Source organism: Neopelma chrysocephalum, unplaced genomic scaffold (assembly GCF_003984885.1).
Source record: "Neopelma chrysocephalum unplaced genomic scaffold, ASM398488v2 Primary Assembly neopelma1_65b, whole genome shotgun sequence".
Classification (NCBI taxonomy): domain Eukaryota; kingdom Metazoa; phylum Chordata; class Aves; order Passeriformes; family Pipridae; genus Neopelma; species Neopelma chrysocephalum.
In genome coordinates this window covers 3,806,752-3,829,010 of record NW_020897723.1, presented here as the reverse complement: position 1 = coordinate 3,829,010, position 22,259 = coordinate 3,806,752, and the positions used below count along the sequence as shown (strand labels likewise).

Genomic DNA, 22,259 nt, shown 5'->3' with positions numbered 1-22,259 from the left:
ACTGCCCAGCACACTGCCCAGCACACTGCCCAGCACACTGCCCAGCATGTCACGACCTCCACAACAGACTGCTGCTGACACAAGCGACACGCAGCACATCAATACAAACTGTGGAATTTAAAACAAAAAGGTTACACCACGTGTATGCAAAAGAACTTGAGGAATCCACCTTAGAAGGAATCTTACAGAACTTGAGGAGTCTCCTCTGTAAGAAGGGCATGTAAACAAAGTAGATGTAGTGTTTTGACCCTGATGGAGGCTGTCGTCCAAACAAGAAGGGGACCATTCTGCTGAGGGACATGTGGCAGCCAGACCCGCAGGGAGGGGACAAGCACGCCAGAGGGAGGAACATACAGCACTCTGGAGAACAGGAAAACTGCTCCAGAGGTTTGGGTATGGCCCTTCCAATCCCTACAAAGGGGCCTGTCAAAGCATGCTCAGAGAGGGCAGGACCACACTTGACCTAAACATCACCTCTGGAGATAACGGAGGCTTAATCACAACACTATGATAAGGGTCTGAGCACGTCAGGAAATGCTTCCCAGGAGTTTAAACAGGAGGGGCCTGAGAGTATCACGGCCATCCAGGTGTGTGGACACAGTTCTCCTATGGCACTGCTTCCACAGCACCTCCACACATACGAGCTGGCCACCAGCTGCTGCCCTGGGATTTCTTCTGTCACTTAGTAGAGCGTTTCAGAAGAAAACAGTTAGAGGACAAGGCAGAGGTTGCCTTAGGTATGGACGGAGCAAAACTCGTCATAAACTTAGCGACAAAAAACGGACATTACATTTCATGGAAAAAACACAAACTTCCTTGTGTTGGAATGTAAAAATTAAATCTATTACACAGACACGCGCACACACGGACACACAGGTACCTTTCTGTCCGTCACTAATGCTAGTCCCTCCTATACTGGCTGAGTATATACCTGAGAAACAACATTAGTGTTGAAATATTGCCCTTTAGAAAGCTTGAAAATGGAGGGGAGCAGGGAGAGAGGGTTGAGAGCAGAAAGAAGCGGCAGTCTCTCCAGATTCCTTCGCATCCTCCACAGCTCGGGACAAGGCCATACACCAGCGTGGACACAGCCCACTTGGAGCAAGACCAAAGGAATATCAGTTCACAGCTCTACAAAGCACACAAGTGTCAGTACAACCAGGGGTCAGATTCCAACCCTCGAATCTGTAGAAAGTTGTTGCACTTTCAACAGAGACTCCTGTACAAGTGCTATGGGACAGCTGCATTCATGTTCAACAATGACTCCAGCTAGGCTACTTGCACCAGTGCTGGCTGCCTGTGGCTATTTGGTTTGATGGCAGAATCAAAAGGCGCTTTAACAACTTGCAGTTAACTTCTCCTCAAAACATACATTAGGCACATGAACAAAAAAAAACCAAGAGCTCAGAATAAATTAGCTTTTCAGCAGAAGAAAAGACACCTGGATTGCAGCATTTCACTGAGGTTCCAGAGAAGGCTGTACAGACACCTGCATGCTGGAAGGTAATTTTTTCAGCGGCTTGTCAGCAGACTGCTTGCCACTGGAAGGAGGAGACTGGACTCCAGGATCTAGCTGGGAAGACTTGGACTTGCGACTGGATAGCAGAGAATGTTTGTTGGGTGTGGCATCCTTTGAGACAAGTTTTTCTTTTGCAGTAACGTTGGCATTGGTTTGGGAGGCTGGTGGGACAACACCTTTCTCTGGTTTGTCCTCCAGCACGTTTTTACTGCTTGACTTGGAACTGACACTCCCTGTCTTTTTCGAGAGCATCGTTGTCTTCCCCAGGTCTGCCGACCTCCGGGTCTCCTTCTGCCTTAAGGCTGATTTAAAGAAAGACAACCCCTTCTCTTCTGACTTGCTGTCCCTCTTCAAACCAGAACGCGCCCCCACGTTTGGGGAGCGCAGGTTGGCCATGGAGGAGCTCCTCACGTGCTTGCTGTCCACGGCCCTGCTGTCGCTCCTGGAGTGGCTGATCCGCGGGGAGCTCGTCCTGGAGCTGCTGGTAACGCTTGTTTTATCCGACCCTAGACTTATCTTGGAGCCCTCCCTGCTGAGGCTGCGGTCGGAAGTCCGGCTCTTCCCAGTGGAAGAGCTCTTAGTCAATGAGCCTGATGGGGTTTTCTTGGCAGCTGTGGAGGATGGAGAAGAACCTGACTTTTGCTTCTGTTGTGCCGATGGGACAGATGCCTCCGGTGGCTTCACGCTGTGATCCTTCCTAGCCTGAGCAGGAGCAGGGGACCCATGTCGCCCGCTGGCCCTAGAAGAGTCTGTCTTACTTCTAGACCGGGAAACTTTCTGGGAACTCTTCAGTGGAGGAGAAGAGTGAGAGACTTTGGTCTCTTGGGTAGACAAAACTGTCCTTCCCTTCCTCAAACTTTTGTCGGGCTCAGAAGCTCCCTTGGAGCTGTGACCCTTCTTAGGGGTGTCACGTGCCTTCTCTGCAGCCAGCCCCGTCCCACCAGGGGCTTTCACCTCCTTCACTGGGGAGCTGTCCACAGAATCGCTCTGGTCAACAAAGGCGATTTGATTGTTGTTATCAAAAGGATCCAGAGCAGGGTAATTCCTCTCTGGCTGCACAGAGCTTTTACCACACCCATCTGAAAGGTCTGAGCTGGATGTCCTTACAACAGACTCTTCCCTGAATGCCCCTTCCATGACAGCCAAAGGGGCTCTGCGAGGCGTCCTGTGCTCTCGCCGACCACTGTCACAAGGCTCCAAGTAGCTACTGGAGAGATTCCTCAGGCTACCAAAACACGAAGTGGAGACTTTGTCATCAGCAGCCTCCCCGATCTTCTCCAGCGTGGAAGCAGAGGTGTGCACTGGGGAATCTCCAGAGAAGCGCGACGGGGAGTTGGAGCGGAACTGGAGTTTTGCAGAGAGTGACCACGAGGGCCTGACACCGTTTTCACTCACTGCCAGTGGGCTGGTGACAGAGGACCTGGACGACAAGCTCTGACGCTGGACACTCCTTACAAACGGCCGAGTTGAAAATCCTCCTGCAGAGAAAGAAAGCAACGGTCTTAATGTGAAAGCCAAGCCTGCAGCTGCTTTATCCCACCCATCCACATTTCCCTACGAGAGCCAGACAGTCCACCCACACCACACTGTGTCTCTCTCCATGCCTGCTGCAGGCACAGCTTTTTGGACAAAAGCTGAGTAAGAAATCCAACAACTGTTATTTGCTAGTGGTCACCCAGGAGTAACTCTCTGAAGCCTGTAACTGAAAACCCAGATTCTTCTCATCAAACATGGGGTTTGCACCTTGGAAGTCCTTGAAACTGGCAAGGGGTTCACCAGCCAGGATTATGATTCTGTATTAAAGAATATTTCCCAGAGCATCATGTGAAAGGCAAAGTAGGATTCCTACCTCCAGATCAAGTGATGTATTTGTATTTACAAACTCAAAATATAACCAAGCATTTTAGAAGTGTGACTTTCATGGTCAGATCTGACAGCTGTTACAGTGCTGCTGCAGGGACATGTCCACACACTTCCAAATGCCCCAGCTGACCTGTGAAGCTCCACATTCTCAGAAATTACAAGGCACTGTGTGGAGGAGCCAGGCAAAGCCAGGAATTGAAGAGTTACTCGCAACAAGTGAATTTGAATTTTCCCCACTCCCTGGCAGCAGCCAGCAGCGGCCAATTAGTGCCTTTGCTAAGCTGTAGCACTGTGCCAGCCTCCCTGCCAAGGTGCTGCAGTGACACCCAGAGAAAACACAAACACAAGAACTTGTTGATTGAGAGGTTTCACTGACAGCATTTGCTTTCTTTGAAAGGTTCCTGCCCTGCTCTCCTCCATCCTTTCATACCAGAGAGAAGCTCACCTGTGCTCCCACCAACCCCGCACCTGCCTCCCCCAGCTGCTGGAGCAACCGTCCCTTGTAACCACAGATTTTGCAGCTATTTTAGTAGGGCTCTTGCTGTGGCCCAGTTTCCCGCCCCCCCTCCAGTGATACAAACCATCATCTTCGCTCCGTTCCCCAGCGAGCTCCACGGACTCGGAGAGGGAGGCGAGGGAGGTGCGGCGGGAGGAGGCGGCCGAGGCGATGCTGGGCTGTTTGCTGCCGGGGAGGCGGCTGACCCAGTGCTCGCACAGCGACGAGCTCGTGGAGCCTGCAAGGATGGGGCATGGCACTCAGCTATGAACACACCCAGAGCCTGGAGCTGGCCAGCACGGCCACAGCACCCAGACACTGCCGAGGGAATGGGACTGTACTCTTATGGATCATTTATGGTCAGGAGAGAAGGGCATAACTGCAACTTGTCCCAGCGTGCTGTGAATACCAGCACGTGCTGTGAATACAAGCATGCAGGCAGTGCTCGAGCTGCCACCACACCACCACAAAAATTCCTTCCTTTCCAAAGGCAGGTCACCAAGTGTGCACCTACCCCCAGCTCAGCCTGGATTCCACCAACACGTGCGCTGCCGGTGCCTCCCTGGGCCGACAGCGCTGCGGCGGGGAAGGAGCCAGTCACATTCTGATGTCCTGGTTTTGACAAGGGCAGCTCTGAGCAGAGCCACGCTCAGGGGAGTTCCCCCACCTCTGCAGCCTCCCTGCCACAACTGCCTTAGCAGAAGAGGTGGGAGGTTCTCATGGCCTCTGAGCACCTCCACAAACTTGGGCAAGGTTTGCTGGGCTCTGGGGGACAGAGTGGGGGCTCAAGCAGAGCTGGGCGGAAAATTCCTCAGAAAGACAAACTACCCATGGAAGACAACTTACAGCCACCCCTGGGCAGTGCCAGCAGGGCCTACCTGCCACTGAGCTGTTGGCAGACCACGAGGGGATCGCTGTGCGCCGCTGGTAGAACAGGATGTAAGCTGTCTGCTTGCACACCTCGCTTTCAGAGAGCTGCTGAACTTCACTGTCATCGAAGCAGTACCACTGGCCATCAACAGAGTTCTTGCAATATGCTGAGAGATAATATAGTACTGTGAGACTTTCTTCACTCCTACTACTCTCAGGTTTGCTGTATGATAGTTAACATGACCTTATTTGCTATGATGGACTCAGAGGAGAGCGAAAGGAACAGATTTATTCATGCATCATCTTCCAGTTTGACTAGCAAGATGGAAGCCTGAGGCTGCCAGAACACAATAAACATCTCACATTTCAGGACTTTGTCCAACATTACTGCTCAGAACAGAACACCATTTGGGGTGGCTCCATTCACTTCACCTTCTGTTACTTGTGGCATTCTGCCTCCATCAGGCGAGAACACCACAAGGGCTTCTGACTCCACACAGAAACAGAACTGGTTTCTCTGTGGAAGGCTCCACCACAGACAACATTGCAGGACACTTGCCTGTATAGTGTCCCCCTTGCATGGTGCCATGGTGGTTGCAGACAGCATACAGGTCATAGATATAGTCCTCAGGATCCCTCCCAAGGCCATAAGGTCTCCTCCAAGGTGACCAGTGCGATGGCAGGCTCCAGCTGCTCTGGCTGCGTTTCACAACATGAGGAGTCATGTCCAAGCCACTCAGGGGGAATTTAACCATGTTCTGAAGTTTCATCCTTCGGTCTCCTTCCTGCGTGCAGAGAACAGCATAAGCTGCCGTGGCCCAAGGCCACCACAGCTGGGAAAACAAAACCCAGGAGAGGAACGTGTAGGGCAAAACAGCTGCTTCTGAAGAGGGGGGGGTCTACTCAGGTCAATCCCTGGCTCTGCAGCAGTCCTCCAGCAACACTGCAGGCATCCTTACCTGTCTAAACCTTTTGAGATGTATGATGAGAACATCAGGTAAGGTCCAGAGGCTCAGTGTGATGCTACCCTGCTGCAGCTGCTTGCAGTGTGGGCATCGCCATGCGTCATCTGGGGCAAGCTACAAGGAAGAGGCAGGAGTGGGTATTGGTTTTCAAATTCCAAGGCAGCTTTCAGCACACCACTGTTCCTCTGCTGCCCCAGGGCCCAATGCAGACACTGATCCCTCTGCCTCATTCCTCTCCAGCCTTTATCAAGCTCACTGGAAAAGCAGGGTTCCCAATGATGTTTTTCACACCAGCGACAAGCAGACACACATGTGCCTCACACAGGAGACAGAATTCAGCCAGTGCTGCTGGGCAGAGGAGCTGTTTGCACCTTATAAACACCGGTCCCTTTGAAGTGGGGAAGAAGGAAAAACCAAGGCAAAAAGCAGGCAGGCTTAGCAGCCTGAGTATTCTCACAAGAAAACCAGCAGCAAAGAAAGAATCAGAACAGAAAGAAAGGTGTACTTTGGATATCATCTCTGACACCTCACTGCTCCCTAGAAATCCTCGTCCTTCCTAGTGTGAATAGCACAGTTACACACTGTAGAGTGTCCTTCCAAAGACACAAAGGACATGCACTTCCCTCTACAGCCCAGTGCTCAGAGAACTCAACAGCCACAGAGCTTTAAAGCTGTCAAACAACTCTTCCCTCACCTGTGAAAGAAGCAGTAAGAGAGGAACTCCATTAGCAGCACAGGTAAGTAGTCTTGTGCTACAAATTTATTCTCCTGTCTCAAGGAATCACAGTTTGTGGAAAAGAGCTGCTCTGGAGTGTGCGAGCTCCTGCAGCACATGGACCAGCCAGAGCACACAGTCTGTCCCTACCTGCTCCTCTTTGGTGTACAGTTGGAAACACTGAGATAAAGTGCAGATCTGAGGTTGATGATGAAGCTCTCTCTGCTGGCGGACACTCTCAGAGTCTGGAATATACTCCTCTTCTGTATTCACGAACAAGCTGCATCAGGGAGACACCACATTCACCACCCACTCCCCAGGCTGTCCCTGCAGACAGAGTCTGGGCACAGCTGGAGTTTGAGGGGTCTGTTTGCTGAAGGGTGCACAATTCACATCAGCAAGCTGCAAGCAGTGCTCGGGAGGTGAACACACTTAAAGGTTTTTTACTTTATACTTACTAATCTTTAGTTTCTTTGTCCCATTCTACCACTAATTTCACATGAGCAGTTCCCCCCTGTCCACATGACTTCAATGCCCTGCAGAGAGGAGCAGACAGGAGTCAGACCATCTTTCCATCTGAAGCCTAAATTATCTTCTACGTGCATATAATTTCTCTCCATGAGCCTTTCATCCTTCCTCCACTCCCACAGCTCACGTTTGCAAAGCAGTAAAAGGAATTCACACAGCAAAACCCACGGCAAAACTGGTAAGTGGATTCACCCAAGTGAGTGAGTTCTGCAAGGTACTGTACACCTGCTACAGAACAGGCATCTACCAACATTTCTAAAGAATAACAGGCACCAAAAAAAAATTAAAAATGGGGGGAGTAATATTTTCATTCTGTTCTGCATTTCTGAGGAGGACAGACCCCAGATGGCATGTCACACAACTGAGCTATTCTGACACAGCTCCTGCACTGTTTCCCTGCTCCTCTGGCCTCTGTAGTCCAGTCTACACATCCACACCAGGACTGTCCCTTTCTGCACAGCTGTACACCGAGTTTCCAGCTGACAAGCCTCTTTCCACTCCTGGGAAGGACCCAAGACCCAGGGCCAGCTCACCTTTCCACTGTAGGGTGGCAGAGGGGTCGCTCCTCCTGAGGTAGCAAGTAGGTTATTCCCACCACACTGACCACTCGCAAGCTGAACGGGCAAACCTGCAACAGAGAAGGCAGTGGCCACCTCAGGGGCTTCAACCAACGTGCAAACTGCTTTTGGCACTGGCTGACCCTAGAACATGCATTTGACATGAAAAAGCAGAAGTACAAGGTCTAAATATCCCTATGCCAAGGAGCTGACAGTGGGTGAGGGGCTGCACTCCCAACAGCTCCTCTGCGGTGACCACAGAGGACGTTTGCCTCACCTGCAAGCAGGCTGCAGGCCGCAGGAAATACTGCATCTTCTCCAGAATTTCCTTCTGCAGAATATCCCAAGCAATTGTTTTTTCCAAATGCAACACAAAGGGCAAGCCAAACCTATGGGAAGAAGCAGCATTTGAGGGAGCAATTAAAAGATTACCCTGTTCAGCAATCAGATCCCCAAACTCTGCCAATGCCACTCTCCCCCTCCCCTCGTCTCAGCACCTATGGAGCTCAGCACACCCCCCAAACAGGGCATTTAGAAATTTGTCTCCAGAGGAGAGGGGCTTTGAGGCAATGCAGTTAGGGCTGCCCCCACAGAGGGCCCTTCAGAGGGGCTGCAGCCCCACTCTGTGCCCCAGCAGCTGCTTCAGGCTGCAGAGCTTTGTGACCTGCCTCGGAGAGCTTCCTGGGAAGCTCTGTGAGGCTTCAGTGGTGGAGGCAGTTCCCAGGCTGCAGATGATACAAATGCCTTTGCCATGGCTGTTTCTCACTTCACCCCATCCCTATTTTGACTCCAGTTTAAAATTGCCACCCATCACAGGATTTGGTCAAATGTGCTGCTCTCAAGCCAGGCAGCTCTACAGAGGGTGGTGTGTCCTCCCAGCCAGGCTGCATTTGCCACTTTCCAGTAACACTGCACTATCTGAAGTTCACCAAAATTGGAAATATTTTGGTCCATTCATTAATGCTTTTTGATCAGCATGTTCTTTAGCACCTGATGTGAGCTGGGATGCAAGCTGCTGCTCCTTCACTTGGTGTCTGCACTATAGGAGAGTAAAACCCAGGCCAATGTAAGAAGCAACCAGAAGAGTAACTCCAAACATCTGCTGCCAGTCACCTTTTGCTCTGCTGTCCAGTGCACGCTCTGTTACACACCAGCAAGACAATCTTGTCATTTGCTGCTGGTTTAGTAGAGGACTGTTCCAGTTTTCCAGACTTCACCATTCCTTGAGAGTAAGCTATTGTTCGGGAGTGCTCAGTGCCACATTTCAAGTTATTCAGGTTATTGTTCACATGTATTCCTGAAAAATTAGGAGAAAGGAAATGTTTTATTATGTCATTTGCCTTTAGTGCCCTGATGCCGCCCTCAAGAAACCTTCCTTAGAGTGCAGAGGAGCAGAGAATCAGAAGCTTTTTCATCACTTGTATGAAGGCTTCAGAGAGTGATTACCTTTCACAGTAACTATTTCTTTACAGAAGGACATTATATGCAAATGCTCCCTTACCTGATTTTCCATAGCAGTTCATACAAGCACTCACAGTTTTTACTGCCTGCAAGAAAAACTAAAGTGCCGGGTATCGGACTTGTTACTTTCAAGAATAAAATTTGCCTTTGATTATGCTCCATCTCCCAGGATGTCACGATTCCCTTTCACTGAGGGGAGATGCAGAGAGGCCAAGGGGTTTGGGCTTGGAGAGAGAAAGTGTTTGTTCATTCCTGAGACTGTTTATTCATCACTGGAAATCTGATTTTAAGTAACACAATTTCAGTGGCTTCATCTGGTCCCTAGCAGGTCTTTAAATTAAGCCTGACAAGAATTTTCACATTAAGCCAGCCTAGCCTGCAGCATCAGCCCTAGGAAGAGGCAGAAAGGAGTGTACAGCACTGCTTGATAACCTCCCAGTTGACAACACTATTAAATCTTCTGGAACGAGCCTGGACAAAGTCAGAGCTGAAATCAATACACCAGAACATCAACAGCTTGTGGGACTCTCATTCTTTTCCCACACAAGCCTCCCTCACTAGTCACCTGAGGTGGGCATTAAGTGGAGTTATCGACTCACCCCTCTGACTGAGGATGCCCTCGGGCCTGAAGATCTCTGGGGTCTCAAAGGCAAAGATGCAGTCGCTCTCGTGGATGGTGTCCAGGTCGTCGGTGTCGCAGAAGGAGCGATGGAACCCGTCGTAGTACATCTCTGTCAGCACGATCTGGGGGCAGCACAGGCCAACAGAACCCATCAAACCACCCGCACCCGGCCCAGCTGAGCCACCCCAACCCTCAGCTGGGATTCCCCTGCTAAGGGATGGCATTCCTCAAAACATCCTGGCACTGGCCAGCAGCAGGGAACAGGGAAAAGGGCAGCCAGAGAAAAGAAGATGGGGGAAAGGCAACACATGGGGAGGTTTTGGTGGGATCCAGCAGCTTTCCTGAAGCTCCTCCTACAGAGGAATTCCTCGCCCAATGGTTCCCTCACTGCCAGCATGCACAGATCACCAGGGGGGCAGGCAGGTCTGCACACTCCACTGAGGGCTAGTCCAATATCACTGGGTTTCAAGCAGCCAAGACACAGGGAAAAGCACGATCCAGATTTTCCACTCCCCTGCTTCCCACATTCAACCACAGGCAGCGAATTTCAATTCCTACATATGTGACAACAGACAAAAGCCCCTCACTCCCTCCCAGTGCAGGGATGAGCAGCCCAGCCCATTACCTGCTCCGTGGGTATCTTGGTTTCCGAGGAGACAGCCTCCCTCAGCCTGGCCACGGTTCCAGAGATGGGCACGGCCACCCCGATCCTCATGCAGTGCGAGCACTTGCCCTGGTACACCACAGTGACAAAGAGCGGCCTGCGGAGAGCACAGGAGCACTGCTGGGGCTGGGCACCTCTGGGCACCGCCTGGAGCAGCCTCAGCCCAACCTGGGCACTGCCTGGAGCAGCCTCAGCCCAACCTGGGCACTGCCTGGAGCAGCCTCAGCCCAACCTGGGCACATCCAGGCTGCCCACCAGGTTCAGGGCCCTCCTGGCTGCCTGGATCCACCTCCCACTGCAGTTGTGTTCAGCCACAGCCAGACAAGGGTGTTTGATTTACAGACTCCTTCCTGACTACATGTCCTGGTGTTACTCACTCCCACAAGAGGAACACCTCAAACAAAGCCCCACAAAGTTAAAACCAAAACTGTCTATGACAAAGCAATCAGTTTTCTGGCAAGGATCCAGCTTGGGACAGTTTGAGGCAGCACCTTAAGGCACTTAGACAGCTGCTGCTGTGAAGAGGCTGCCTCCCAGCCCTCAATCCTGCCTCCAACAGCAGCCAGCAGCACTACCTGGGGAGACACCTTCCCTGGAGAGCCCACTCAGCCTCCAGCCCGTGGTGAAGCAGGGATTTCCAAGGCAAACGTGGCAGAGCAATGTTTAATCTGTCCTGTCATCGCTCTGTTCCATTGCTTCTGGAAGCAACACAAGTTTTCTACATCCAAAACACCAAGTGAAGGAGTTTGTTTATACCACGGGTAGTTTTTCTGTGCATCTCTTTATCTTCATTCTGAACTTTTTATGTGGATTTTTTTCCCCTCCCTGGAGTATTTTTCTTTATTTGCAACAGCTGTCTTTCAAAAAAGCAAAACATTTTGCAGGAAAGCTTTCAACTTCACTCTTTGAAATTGAAGCAATCAGTGAGACTGTTTGAAAAAAAAAATCCAAAAAGTGTTTCATCCTTTTCCCCTTTCTGAAACCAGTAAAAGGCTCAATTTTCCAATTTACCTGCAAAGCAAAAAATTAAAGCCCCATATCTTCCCATCTATCTTTCTTAGAGATCTACCAGAGCGATTTTGCTGACACCTCTCTTCCTGCTGTAGCAAATTAAACAACATTACATGCATGAGAAGCAGCCAACGTTAGTCCAGGACAGTTCTGTACCGTGTGTGGGGCAGAGGGATCGGCAGCGAGATGCACAGGAAAGGGTCAAAGGTGTTGCTTTGCTTCTGGCAATGAGGGCACGTCAGGGAGGACCTGGGACAAACATGGATAACAGGGCAGAGTCACACCTCACTTCATCAGGAACGTATAAACCATGAAATCCCAAATAACAGCCTTCACACATCAACCTGGCTGTTCCTTTCTGCTCATTTCTAAACCCTTTTAAAGTAATTAGCCTCAAATATTCACTACAGGGCATGCCAGGAAAAGATTTCACTCCAGTCCCTGAATGTGGCTTTTAATAAACATCACTGCACAACTAATAATTCACCAACAGTAGCTCCAATGTGGATGGCCTGGAAGGTTTTGTCTTTGGAGAGAGGTGAAGTGATGGGACAGGGATGGTGACAGCCAGCACTGAGGTGCACACAGCTCTTACTCAGAGGGGAAAAACTCCAGACAAGAATTCTCTTGCATTCAGAATTAACCTGCATCTTACACTGGCTTTGTGTCTTCGACCAGGCTTAAGGTTTCTCCTTTGCAAAGGAAAACTTGGCAAATACTGGGGAGAAAGCCCAGCAATTACAATTCTTACAGCAGCACAAATGCAAGCCATCCAGGAGCACTGGCAATTCAGCTGTTCTCTTCTGTTGGCTCTGAAATTAGAAAGCTCACTTCCCAGAAAGTAGAGAAACTCCTGGGAGAAGCCCAAAGGGACAGTGACAGCTTCAGCTCAGAATTCCCAAGTGCCAGATAACAGGCACTCTGCACACACCAGGGATCTGCAACTCCCAGGCACCTCCAGACCTCACTGTGGGCAGATTTATACAGAATATATTAAATTTGAAGTAATGAAATTCTCTCTCTGCTCTGGAGCAACGCCTTAGTTCAGACTCCCTTCCTGGGAATTCAGACACAGCTGTACTGGGAGCTACTGTCAGTTTAGAATTACACTGGGGTCACCAGTACAAGCAATTTTGCCTCCACATTTACAAAATACCATACCTGTACTGGGCTTGAAAGAGTTCCTGCACAAAAGTGCTACTGATGGGAAAGGCTGGGCCCTCGAGCAGCACATCATCCTCCAGTGGTGGCTGAAAGAGAGGAACAAACTCTCGAGGCACACCCAGGCGGGGGGGGGGAACCAAGCAGGTGGCTCCAGGACTCCAGTCAAATTTGTGCCCTCCTTGCCCAAAACCACCCGAAAAATGTCACAAGGTTTTTAACTACCAAGTGTGCTCTCCTCCAAGGGGTGGGCATGCAGGAAGGTGAGGCAGGCAGGGCAGCCAGGGAAGGGCAGGGTGCTCACACCTGATGAGGCCCAACAGCCCCCTGGTAACACCTCCCAGCTCCTGCAGAGCCTCTGGCCACTCACACATGACTCTGTCAGGGAACACTCACCAGGAATTAGTGGAACAGCTGGTTATATTCCCAGGGCAGAAACAAACAGTATTTTAACCCAAGCTTTTGTTCCATCTGAGCTATTGGAGTTGAGAGGCCAGCGGGGAGAACCACTTTAAAAGGAAAGCCTGTGTGCAAAGTTAGAGCTGCAGAATCCCTTACCTTGAGGGGAGGCATGCTGCTGGAATTCACCACGTTGTTCAGATCCTCGTGGACTCTGTCGAGGAGCCAAAGGAGGAACTCCTGGGCATCGTGCTGGGCGTTGCCACGGTACTGCATCGCGTTCTTGGACACGATGTTCTGCAGGCAGAAGGGACAGTGCTGCTGGGACAGCACCAGCATTGGGCCCTGCCTGCACCAACACAGAGCCAAGGCCAATTCCATCACCCTACCCCTGCAACACAGGGTCTGACACTGCTCCCCTCGTGTCATCCTGTTTGCTCAAGATGAATCAAAACAGTGATTTAATCTTCTCGTGCCCACTCACCCTGTCTCGCTCATTGCAGCTTTGGTGAGGTCACAGATTTCCCAAAACCTTGATGCAGATGCTCTGTGCTAATCTAAGTCTACAATTCCTGGACTCAGTCAGGCTCAGGACATCTAAACCACAGATGCCTCTACAATCTGATCATCATCATGCAAAATTATTCCACATCAGCACCATCCCAAGCACCGGAACAGTACAGTCACCATGGAATGTTCTCCACTGCATATCAAGGATCCACTATGCACAACTTGCTCATCCTAAATACCATCTTCTATTGCCATCCCAGCCAGCTTCCCTGCACACAAGGAACCAAGGTGTCCCAGAACGACCAACCCCGGAGCAGCACAGCACAGGACAGGTGCCATGGGCACCCCTGCAGAGAGACAAAGCGCTCCCACAGGACTCAGACTTACTGAGCAGGGCTCCCAAGAGGGACAGGAGCACCAGCAGAGGCCAGACAGAACCTGCAGTACAGCAACAGGCAGGAAGGCTGTGGAGCCAAGAGCCTGGCAGGCTGCACACACGCCCCGTACCAGAGCTCCTCCACTCCTCTAATCAGACTCTGCAACAGATTTGAGAAATGAGGTTGGGCTGCTCGCTTTATCCCTCTGAAAATGGGGTCACTGGGGGGTGGGTAGTGGTGATGAGAGACAGGAAAGGACTGATAAACATATACTCTCTATCCTCTATAATCTGTCCACCTGCCTCAAGGCAGCAAAATAATGGAAAACAGAAATAATCTGCTCTCATTTATTATCATTACATATGCGCAGCCCTTCCGACAGCAGATTTACTGTCCTTGCCTGTGCAGGGACCAGCACCCTCCCACGTAAAATATGTGCACACAGCTTGAACCAAGGGAGTGGTCCCAGCCAATGCTCACCTCAGTGCCACACAGGTGTGGGCCCCAGCACTCCTGCTCAGTGCTCAACGTACCCTGGGCTTGGGATGCTGCTGTAAACCAGTTTATGGGGGAGAGAAATCTGAACTAGCCTGCAGGCACTCAAAGATCAATGGAGACCACACAGCCTTCTCTGCTCCTAGTTCCCATTAAGCAAAGCAAGATCCACTGTCCCACAGGGAGCTGCCAGTCCACACCATCCCCGAGCACAACAGCCACGTGCCTTGCTCTGTGTCACTGCTCAGCTCGGACGCAGCTCTACGATAACTGCTCAGGTTTCCTTGACACTCTCACAGCCTGAGTGGACTAAGGATAAAGAGCTGCCTGTGGAGACACATCACAAGATGCTGGAAGTGATTCAGGAAGCACTACAAAGTATCAGATGCAATTTCCTCACAAGAGCCTCGGCTACACAAACACTCCAGCAACAGCAGCGTGTTCCCAGCGTCACTCTTGTTCTGCCAACGCTGCTACACGTGGGTCCCTCACTGTTCAAACCTCTGGGGCTGCTGCCCCGGGAATGCTGTGCCCTTCTTCTGCCCCACTGCAGCTGCAATGCAATGCCAGACACAGAGGACACAGCTGGAACAGTCTGAGGGACACAGTTAAATCCTAGAGAGATAAAGGTGCCGACTCAAATCAACAATTTAACAACTGGAGACACATACCAGAAACTCCCAAAGCACAGCCCCTCTCACCTGAGGGGTCAGCACCAAACACTGTCCCACATGCCCCCCTGTGCCCAGCCAGCCCCCTCACAAGGCTGAGGGCACGAGAGCACTGAGGGTCCCCAAGGCCCTGGGCAATAGACAGGGGCTGCACAGCAGCTGGGGGTCCACAGGGCCCTGTGCCATGGGTGGGAAATGGCAGCCTCTTGCCAGCCAGACTGGCCATTCCTGAACAACTCTGGGAACATCTGATGGATAAAGTAGACAAACGAGCAAGTACCTCATCACTGAGCATTGCCCACCCAGCACCTCTCCATATTTACTTTCCAAGACTGCCCTTCCAGCTTGGCAGCAGGTCCTGCCCTTGCCATAACCCCAAACTTGCCCTCCTCTTTTGCTTATCATGAAAGAGAAGACAACACCTCGTTTTGCTGGTCCTGAAGTAATGCAACAGCATCTGCAACTGGCTGAAGATACAGGGTTAAGAAGCAAAAACACATGAAAAACACCATATATACCAACTCCCAACAGCTTTTAGCCTCTGCCCCTAATCTGGCTCTGCTGCAAGTATAAGTGGCACACCTGACCCACCTCCATCCAGCACTGTAGGGTACTAAGAATGACTCTGGAATGATTCTGGTGCAGCTATTTCAGCTGTGAGGCACCAGGAGTGGGCACAGGCTCTGACACTCCCCCCAACACCTTCCACAACTGTACAGCTCTTCCAGCCCTTCCTCAGCTCAGCCCTTACAAGCTTGGCAGGAGGAGGATGGACCCTCCATTCCCCTAGATGTGCAAGCGCCAGCACACAGGCACCCTGAATGAAGTGGCACCATCCCAAGAGCTAAAAGGGGGGAAAAAAAATTTAGAATTTCCTATCGATCCCACTCACTGACCTCCCCCTAATGCAGGCACCCTGCAATCAAACCCATCCATAAAGCAGATTTACAAGAAAGACACATTATCATTTTTATCAGCCCACTGCAAATTTAATAATCATTCATCTACTGCTCTAAATAGATGCAATAAATAAATCCAAACAGAGCTGAACTACTGGCCTCTCCTTTGCTGCTACTATTGTTCCAGATCACAAAGACAATTAGAGGAAAAATGCCAGTCCACTATTTTTCAGCGTGGCCCTGGTAGGAAGCAGCTGTGGAAGGATTTTACACATGAACGGATGAAGCCAACTCATTAGAGACCTGACCCAATGACACGTGTGAGCAGGAGAGAAAGGCTGTTCTTTATCTCCCATTGAACAGCCAGTTATGCTCAACCACATTATTTTTCTTTTTTAAGCCCACAGCCACACTTGTGTGTTTGGGTAAGTTCTACAGCAGACATCTCATGAAGAGTGTACCTAAATTACTGCCTCTGCTCACACACACAGACAGCACTTTCCCCTCTCTGGAGATGCTCTTTTCTGGGGGGAGCAATACCCAGACAGCAGCAGAGTTTAGGCCTTGGGGCTCACCTGCCCACTCCCCCTCCCCAGCACTGAGGATGGGCAGAAGAGATCCCCATGGGCTGAGCCCTACCACAGCCACCAGACAGGGAAAAGGAAGCTTTGAAGACAGCAGGTCTGTCACAGCAGCCAGGGTGGGACAAAACACTTCTCCCTTGCTCCGTGGGCATCCAGAGGTGCCAGGGGAGCTCTGGAGGCAGCACCCCGTGGGCAGCCAGTGCCCCTGCCCAGCCAGGCTCTGCCCATCACAGAGGGGAGGAAGCACAGCCACTCACGGGAACACTTCAGAAAGCAAAGCCAAGAGGAGCAGGGCAAGGAGCAGCACACCAGCACCAGAGGGATTCCCCACCACGTTTCACAAGCCTGGACAGCAAGCATCAGCCCACCGGTCCCTGCCTGACATCAATCTCCTGCCAGCAGCTACTCTCACCCTTCCAGGCTGAAGACTCACTTAATCCTCATTATCCACCTTCCTTCAACACATAAAGAGAGAGTGAAGCTTGTCCAGATGATGCTGTCAGGGGCTGCCGTGTGTGCACATGGGCACAGAGGGGGGTTGTGGGTGCTGCATTCCCAAACAGGCATGCTCCTTCCCAGGCCCTTTGCAGGAGTGCAGCTCTTGCCTGCCAGAAGGCACCACCACCAATCGGTGCTGGCTGCTGGGAGAACTCATCCTCATAAGGAGCAGAAATCCCATTTTGTTCAACAACAAGACCCTGTTTTCCTGCTACACTAGCAGAGCAATCGGTGGGACTCAAAGGAATGAGGCACTGAGGAGCGGGGGAATGACACAAGTACGAAGCAGTTCAGTAGAGTCAGTATATAGTGGTGTAGAGGATGGACACGAGGGCTGGGTTCAGTAGCCTGAGGAGCTCATGCTCCAGTTGCACACCTGCACCTCTCCTGCTCTCTCCAGCCTCAGCTTCAGGCCCCGAGTTGGACACAGACCCTGAGATTGGGGACATCTGATCACTCCTGCTCTGAGGAGCCTCCCTGTCCACTTTACAACAAACATTCACTTCACTGACACAATGGTATCCAAACAAGTTCATTAAGCAGTGCCTTGTTCAAATGGCAGCAGGAATGGCTTCACCCCAATCAAGTGTGGCCATGCACAGAGGCCAGAGTGGAGCAACACAGACCCAATTAAGCTGCCTGGGAACTCACTTCCCCTCACCACTTTCACTGGCTGCCAGGCACAACATGGTTCTCATACTTTCACCATGTGTCATTCTGCACAGGCAGCTGGAAATAAGGACCTGGGAGCTCAGAGGACAGAAAACACATTTTGGCAATGACACACAGTTGCCCTCACAGCCCCTCAGAGGGTTCCCAGCTCCCAGGGCCACCTCGCAGCGGGGCCACAGAGCTGCTCCACACTGGGGTGTCTTCCCCTGCCTCCCCCTTCGCTCCAGAGGGAGCACCCACACCACCCTTCTGCTGCCCCCTCAGCAAACCACATCCAACCTCCAGACTCCACTGCTCAGCCTTGGCTCCCCAGCCTCATGCTGCACTCGCTCAGATCAAAGTTTGAGGCATAACCCTGGAATCTCCAGAAAAGCCTCTGGATTTCACAGATAAGTCAGATTGCTGCCTTAAGGCAGCAAGGATCTGCTGCAGTAAACCCTTCCCAGGGGGTTTATGTGTGTGTGGAGGGGGAGTAGAAGTATTGTAAGGAAATATGCGCCAAGAAATAAGCAAAACAAAACAAATCCCCCCACAGTAATGTACTTGCATCTTATTGATCATTAACATTTAAAAAAGTCTAACACGGCAAGTCTGCCAAAGACCTTTGTGATCCCAGTGAAACACATTCCCAGGATGTCAAGAACTCTCACAATAATGATGTAGAAAATCTGTAACTTGCTTTTTGTTTCAAGGAAAGTGTGTCAACTCCAGATCCCAGGGCGGCTCTAGGACAAGTCTCCCCAGTGTGATACCACCACTGGGAGCACCTGGACTGAACTGGAACAAGCACTTCAAGAGTCCATGTTATGTGGCCACACTCAAAGCCCTTTTAGAGGAACACAGGATATGAAACACCAGGAGTCAAGAGCCGAGGGACCAAGAGGGAAGGGTGAAGAGTCTCACGTTTCTTCTTTCATGTCCCTTTCTTCCATCTCTCTGTGCAGAGGGAGGACAGTCAGCTCTCCACAGAAACATTTTAGGAATAAGCAGTTGACCCTGTCCAGAACAAAATAACTGATCCTGTGCTAGAGAGGGAGCAAGACAATTAAATGTGATCTGGGATATCCCACTTCACACATCACTGGCCCCGTTAGCAAAGCACAAGAGCTCTGGTGAGCAGAAGGGCTTGAGGCTGACACAGCTCTCTGTGCAGGACCAAAGGCTCCCCGTGCCCACACCCCCCCAGCAGCCCCCACTGAGAATGGCTCTCACTGCATGTGCAAGGGGAGCAAAGACCTGAGCACATCAACACTTTGCAGGAGTTCCTTCGTAACTCAGAACTTAGTGATTAACTCCCAAAGAAGTGCCCAATGCAGCTGGCACCCTGCTTGTTCCAAGTGAGATATTTGCACCAAGTGCATTCCCAAAACACCTGGAAATGGAAGAGTTACACACAGCTCCTGTGAAATCTCACCTCAAACACACGTTTAAAAATAAATAAGGAAGCAGCACTTTTAACCTGGCACAATAATCCCTGCTCTACCAACAAGGATTCAGATCAAATTCTGATAATTCAACCCAATTGAGTTATGGTGACTGTGCTGTATTTGCTGTACATGCTGCAGGTCACAGTCAAGGCCATCTTTGTCTTGTAGGACAGAAAACGCAACCCCAGCTCTGGCATGCAAATGTTAAACATTGACATCCTTCAGTGTGCAACTGCCTTATGGCCTCAAAGTCTCAAAACAGAAAAAGCCTCATCATCCACAGGAGACCTGAACTCCATGGAAGGCAAAAGCAAAGGATTTGCATAAGATATAGTTTTTCAAGCCAAATTAGTTCAAATCAAACTCCTTCTCTCTGAAGACCCCCACCATCACCTCCGAGTGTTGCAGATCAATTCCCAGTACAAAGGGTGCTCTGTCCTCCCTGACACTCCCAGGAACTTTGCAGGGAGGACAGGACAGCTCCCTGGAAAAAAACAAGCCCAAAGCCCTGCTTATACAATAGATGTTTGTCACCATTGTCACATCATCACAAAGGGGAAAGAGGAAGCACAGGCTGCAATATTGGCCCCTGTTATGAAAGCAGCAGCTTTGTTTGGGCAGGAAAACAAAACCCACTGAGCAATCAGAAGAGAAGAATTGTTAAACCAGCAAAGGAACACAGGACCAATAGGAAGGTAATCCACAGCAGAGATAAACCCAGGAACCCCCAGCTCTGTCACAGTGCTTCCATTCTGTTTCCCAGGAAGGACTCCCAGGCTCCCTTCTGCTCCCAGCCCAGGAACCAAACCTTCTGCTTCCACCTCCCAGCGCACTCCTTCCCGAGCCTTCTCCTACTGCCTCAGCCTTCTACCCCTGCTGCTTCCCCAAGCTTCACCCCAGCTCTGCCAGCACCCCAGACCTCCCCTCAGAGGGCACAAGCTCTCCCTCATCCTGCGAATACAAGACAAACCATTTTACACAAACTCCTTGTTTCAACTGCATTTTCCTTTTTTTCAGCGTGATTCGGGAACCCTTGGCATGGGTTATTTCTTGAAGACCAACTTCATAAGTGAGGAAATACTACCAAGAAAAACCAGCTGAGAGTAAAGAGCATCCCAAAACTCACCCCCTAAAAGGCCCCTGTTCACAAGGACTCCAAGATACACTCCCTTGAAAATAATTTCCTCTTTTCCAAGAGAGAAGCTTACAGATACAAGAATGAACAAAACTATAAGTATTATCCTTTATCCTAAAACGCATTTAGCCCCTGCAGAGAAGTATTTAGGAATTAGGAAGTGCCTTCACCCAGTTATGTTTGATGCCAAAAGAGATTAAAAAAGCAAAAAAATCCAGGACATGGATTTCCAAGTATGCTGGCTAAAGAGCTTTTTGGCTATTGAATAAATATTACTGTCAATGGCTACTATTGTTGGAGGGAAAGCCCAGAATGACTCTCCTGAAAACACTTTTCACCCTTAAAAACAATTACAGCAAGGTAGATCAGGAATGTTCCACCCTCTATCCAGAGCAAGCTTGGGGGGATGTTTTCTCTGTTTTACAGAGAAGCAGCAGTTTCCAGAGTGAAAACACTGATCTTTGCCTTTCTCCAACCTAAGCCCATTGTCTACATCTGTGAATGAACTGTGCAAATCTGCTGCTGAGAAAAAGTTTAAGTAAGAACACCGAATTTAATAGCAGGTTCAGGTGACTTAACTGCCTTTAGAGGTGTTCATTTCCTATTAGAATTAATTGACCCCTGTAAGGGAACAGCACTTGACATAATGACACAGCTGGCACTGTGCAGCACTGAACTGGACCGACTGGGACAAGATCCCCCCAGCAAGAGGCTTTTTAAAAGCCCCAGGGTTCTCCTGGCAGAGAGAAAATGGATGAGCTCCAGCTCTACCCATGAGCATAACAGCACTCGCTTACCGTCAGTGACGCCTGGAAACAGCAAAGTTCCACCATAAATGCCCGTGGAAAATGGCCTTAATTTAATCCCTGGCCCTGCTGCTCTTCCTCCTGCTGTCACTCACATCTGAGCCCTGCTCCCACAGCCTGCCCAAGCAGCCAAGCCCGGCCTAGAAAGAGGGCTGCTCTCCCTTCTGACTCTGTTCCACTGGCAGAAGAAAATTCTGCTTTCACCGCCTTTTACTCCTACTGTTACTCAGGAGAAATCCACAATTTCTCCTCCTGCCAGAGTGCTTCCGGAGCGGTCGAGGCAAGTGCCCTGTGGTGCTGTCACGGCCGGACACACCAAGAGGACAGGCTTCCCAAGTGCTCCTCCACCACCTCTGCTGAAAACACCAGAGCCAGGCACCGTGAGAGAGGCAGATGCCCTCACTCCGAGGCAAAGAGCCGGGCTCCCCAGAGAACACCCTGGCACTGCTACGGGACTGGGTGGGTGCAGCTGCCTGGAAAGGCACAGGAAAGGCAAAAGGAAGAGGTGCAGCCCATGCATCCATCCAAACAGTCAACAGTGCCAAAGGCCATCGACACCTCAGAGAAGCCTCTGGGACATCCCACCATCCAGGAGCACCGAGGAAGAGCCAACTCCGGGACTCACCATCTCTACCTGCTGCGCACCCACCTGAACACACGGAGCCCCACACCGCGTCAGTGACACTCTTGCTGTGTTTTCGTGCATCTTGAGCATCTCCTCTCCAACTCACTCTGCGAGAAAAACCTGGTGCCACCTGTCCTGGGTGCCCACAGCAGCGCCCCGGGGGCAGGATGAGAGCAGCTCTCCAGAGCTACTGCACACAGCCGGGGAGGCCACAGGGTTCTTCCCACCGTGTGGGTGCTCGGCACCGAGGCACCCGCGCGACAGGGGACACGCCGTGTCGCGTTCTGAACTGCTGCGACCCACGCGTGCGACCCGTTTTCCGGTGTCACCCCGGCCGTGCCCCCCCCGCCCCGCGGGCCCCGGCGCTCCGGGGCTGTCCCCGCGCCCGCTCCTCCCGCCCCGGCGGGACGAGGGCCCCGCTCACCTTGAAGTCGCGGCTGTGCTGCGGGGTGTACTCGAGAGTCCAGAGCGCCCGCACCAGCTGCGCCAGCTGCTCCGTGACCTCTCCGGGCGCGGGCGGCGGCCCGTCGGCGGGGGGCGGCCCGCCGCGGAACTGCTCCAGCGCCAGGAACTCGGCGAAGAGCTCGGTGTTGCTGAGGCACTGCAGGATGGCGTTCATGAAGCAGGTGTTGCCGTGGTTGCGCAGCCCCGCCACGCCGGGCACGGCCTCGGAGCCGGCGGCGGGGCGCGGCGGGGGCTCGGGGCTGCGCGGCGGGCCCGGCGGGAAGC

The 22,259-nt window shown here is 51.4% G+C and overlaps 1 protein-coding gene across 4 annotated transcripts in view; it reads right to left on the bottom strand.

Moving 5' to 3' along the window:
* The window catches only part of USP31 (ubiquitin specific peptidase 31), a 28,813-nt gene extending 6,778 nt beyond the window's left edge, over nt 1–22,035 (bottom strand). For 3 of the 4 annotated variants that reach the window (XR_003534320.1, XR_003534319.1, XM_027684046.1), the window contains exons 1-16: nt 21,955–22,035; nt 12,991–13,128; nt 12,433–12,521; nt 11,428–11,520; nt 10,222–10,357; nt 9,574–9,718; nt 8,627–8,810; nt 7,791–7,902; nt 7,490–7,584; nt 6,887–6,964; nt 6,579–6,708; nt 5,708–5,827; nt 5,308–5,533; nt 4,757–4,915; nt 3,964–4,116; nt 1,442–2,997 (exon numbers count right to left, since the gene is read on the bottom strand). Coding sequence is in view for 2 of the 4 variants with exons in the window: in XM_027684046.1 (XP_027539847.1) it covers nt 1,457–2,997; nt 3,964–4,116; nt 4,757–4,915; nt 5,308–5,533; nt 5,708–5,827; nt 6,579–6,708; nt 6,887–6,964; nt 7,490–7,584; nt 7,791–7,902; nt 8,627–8,810; nt 9,574–9,718; nt 10,222–10,357; nt 11,428–11,520; nt 12,433–12,521; nt 12,991–13,107 (3,378 nt within the window). In the remaining 2 variants the exon portion in view is untranslated. Of the gene's footprint in view, nt 1–821; nt 2,998–3,963; nt 4,117–4,756; nt 4,916–5,307; nt 5,534–5,707; nt 5,828–6,578; nt 6,709–6,886; nt 6,965–7,489; nt 7,585–7,790; nt 7,903–8,626; nt 8,811–9,573; nt 9,719–10,221; nt 10,358–11,427; nt 11,521–12,432; nt 12,522–12,990; nt 13,129–21,954 lie in introns of those variants that run through there. The other variant, XM_027684045.1, reaches the window with a different exon arrangement.
* Between the last annotated feature and the right edge of the window lie 224 nt (nt 22,036–22,259).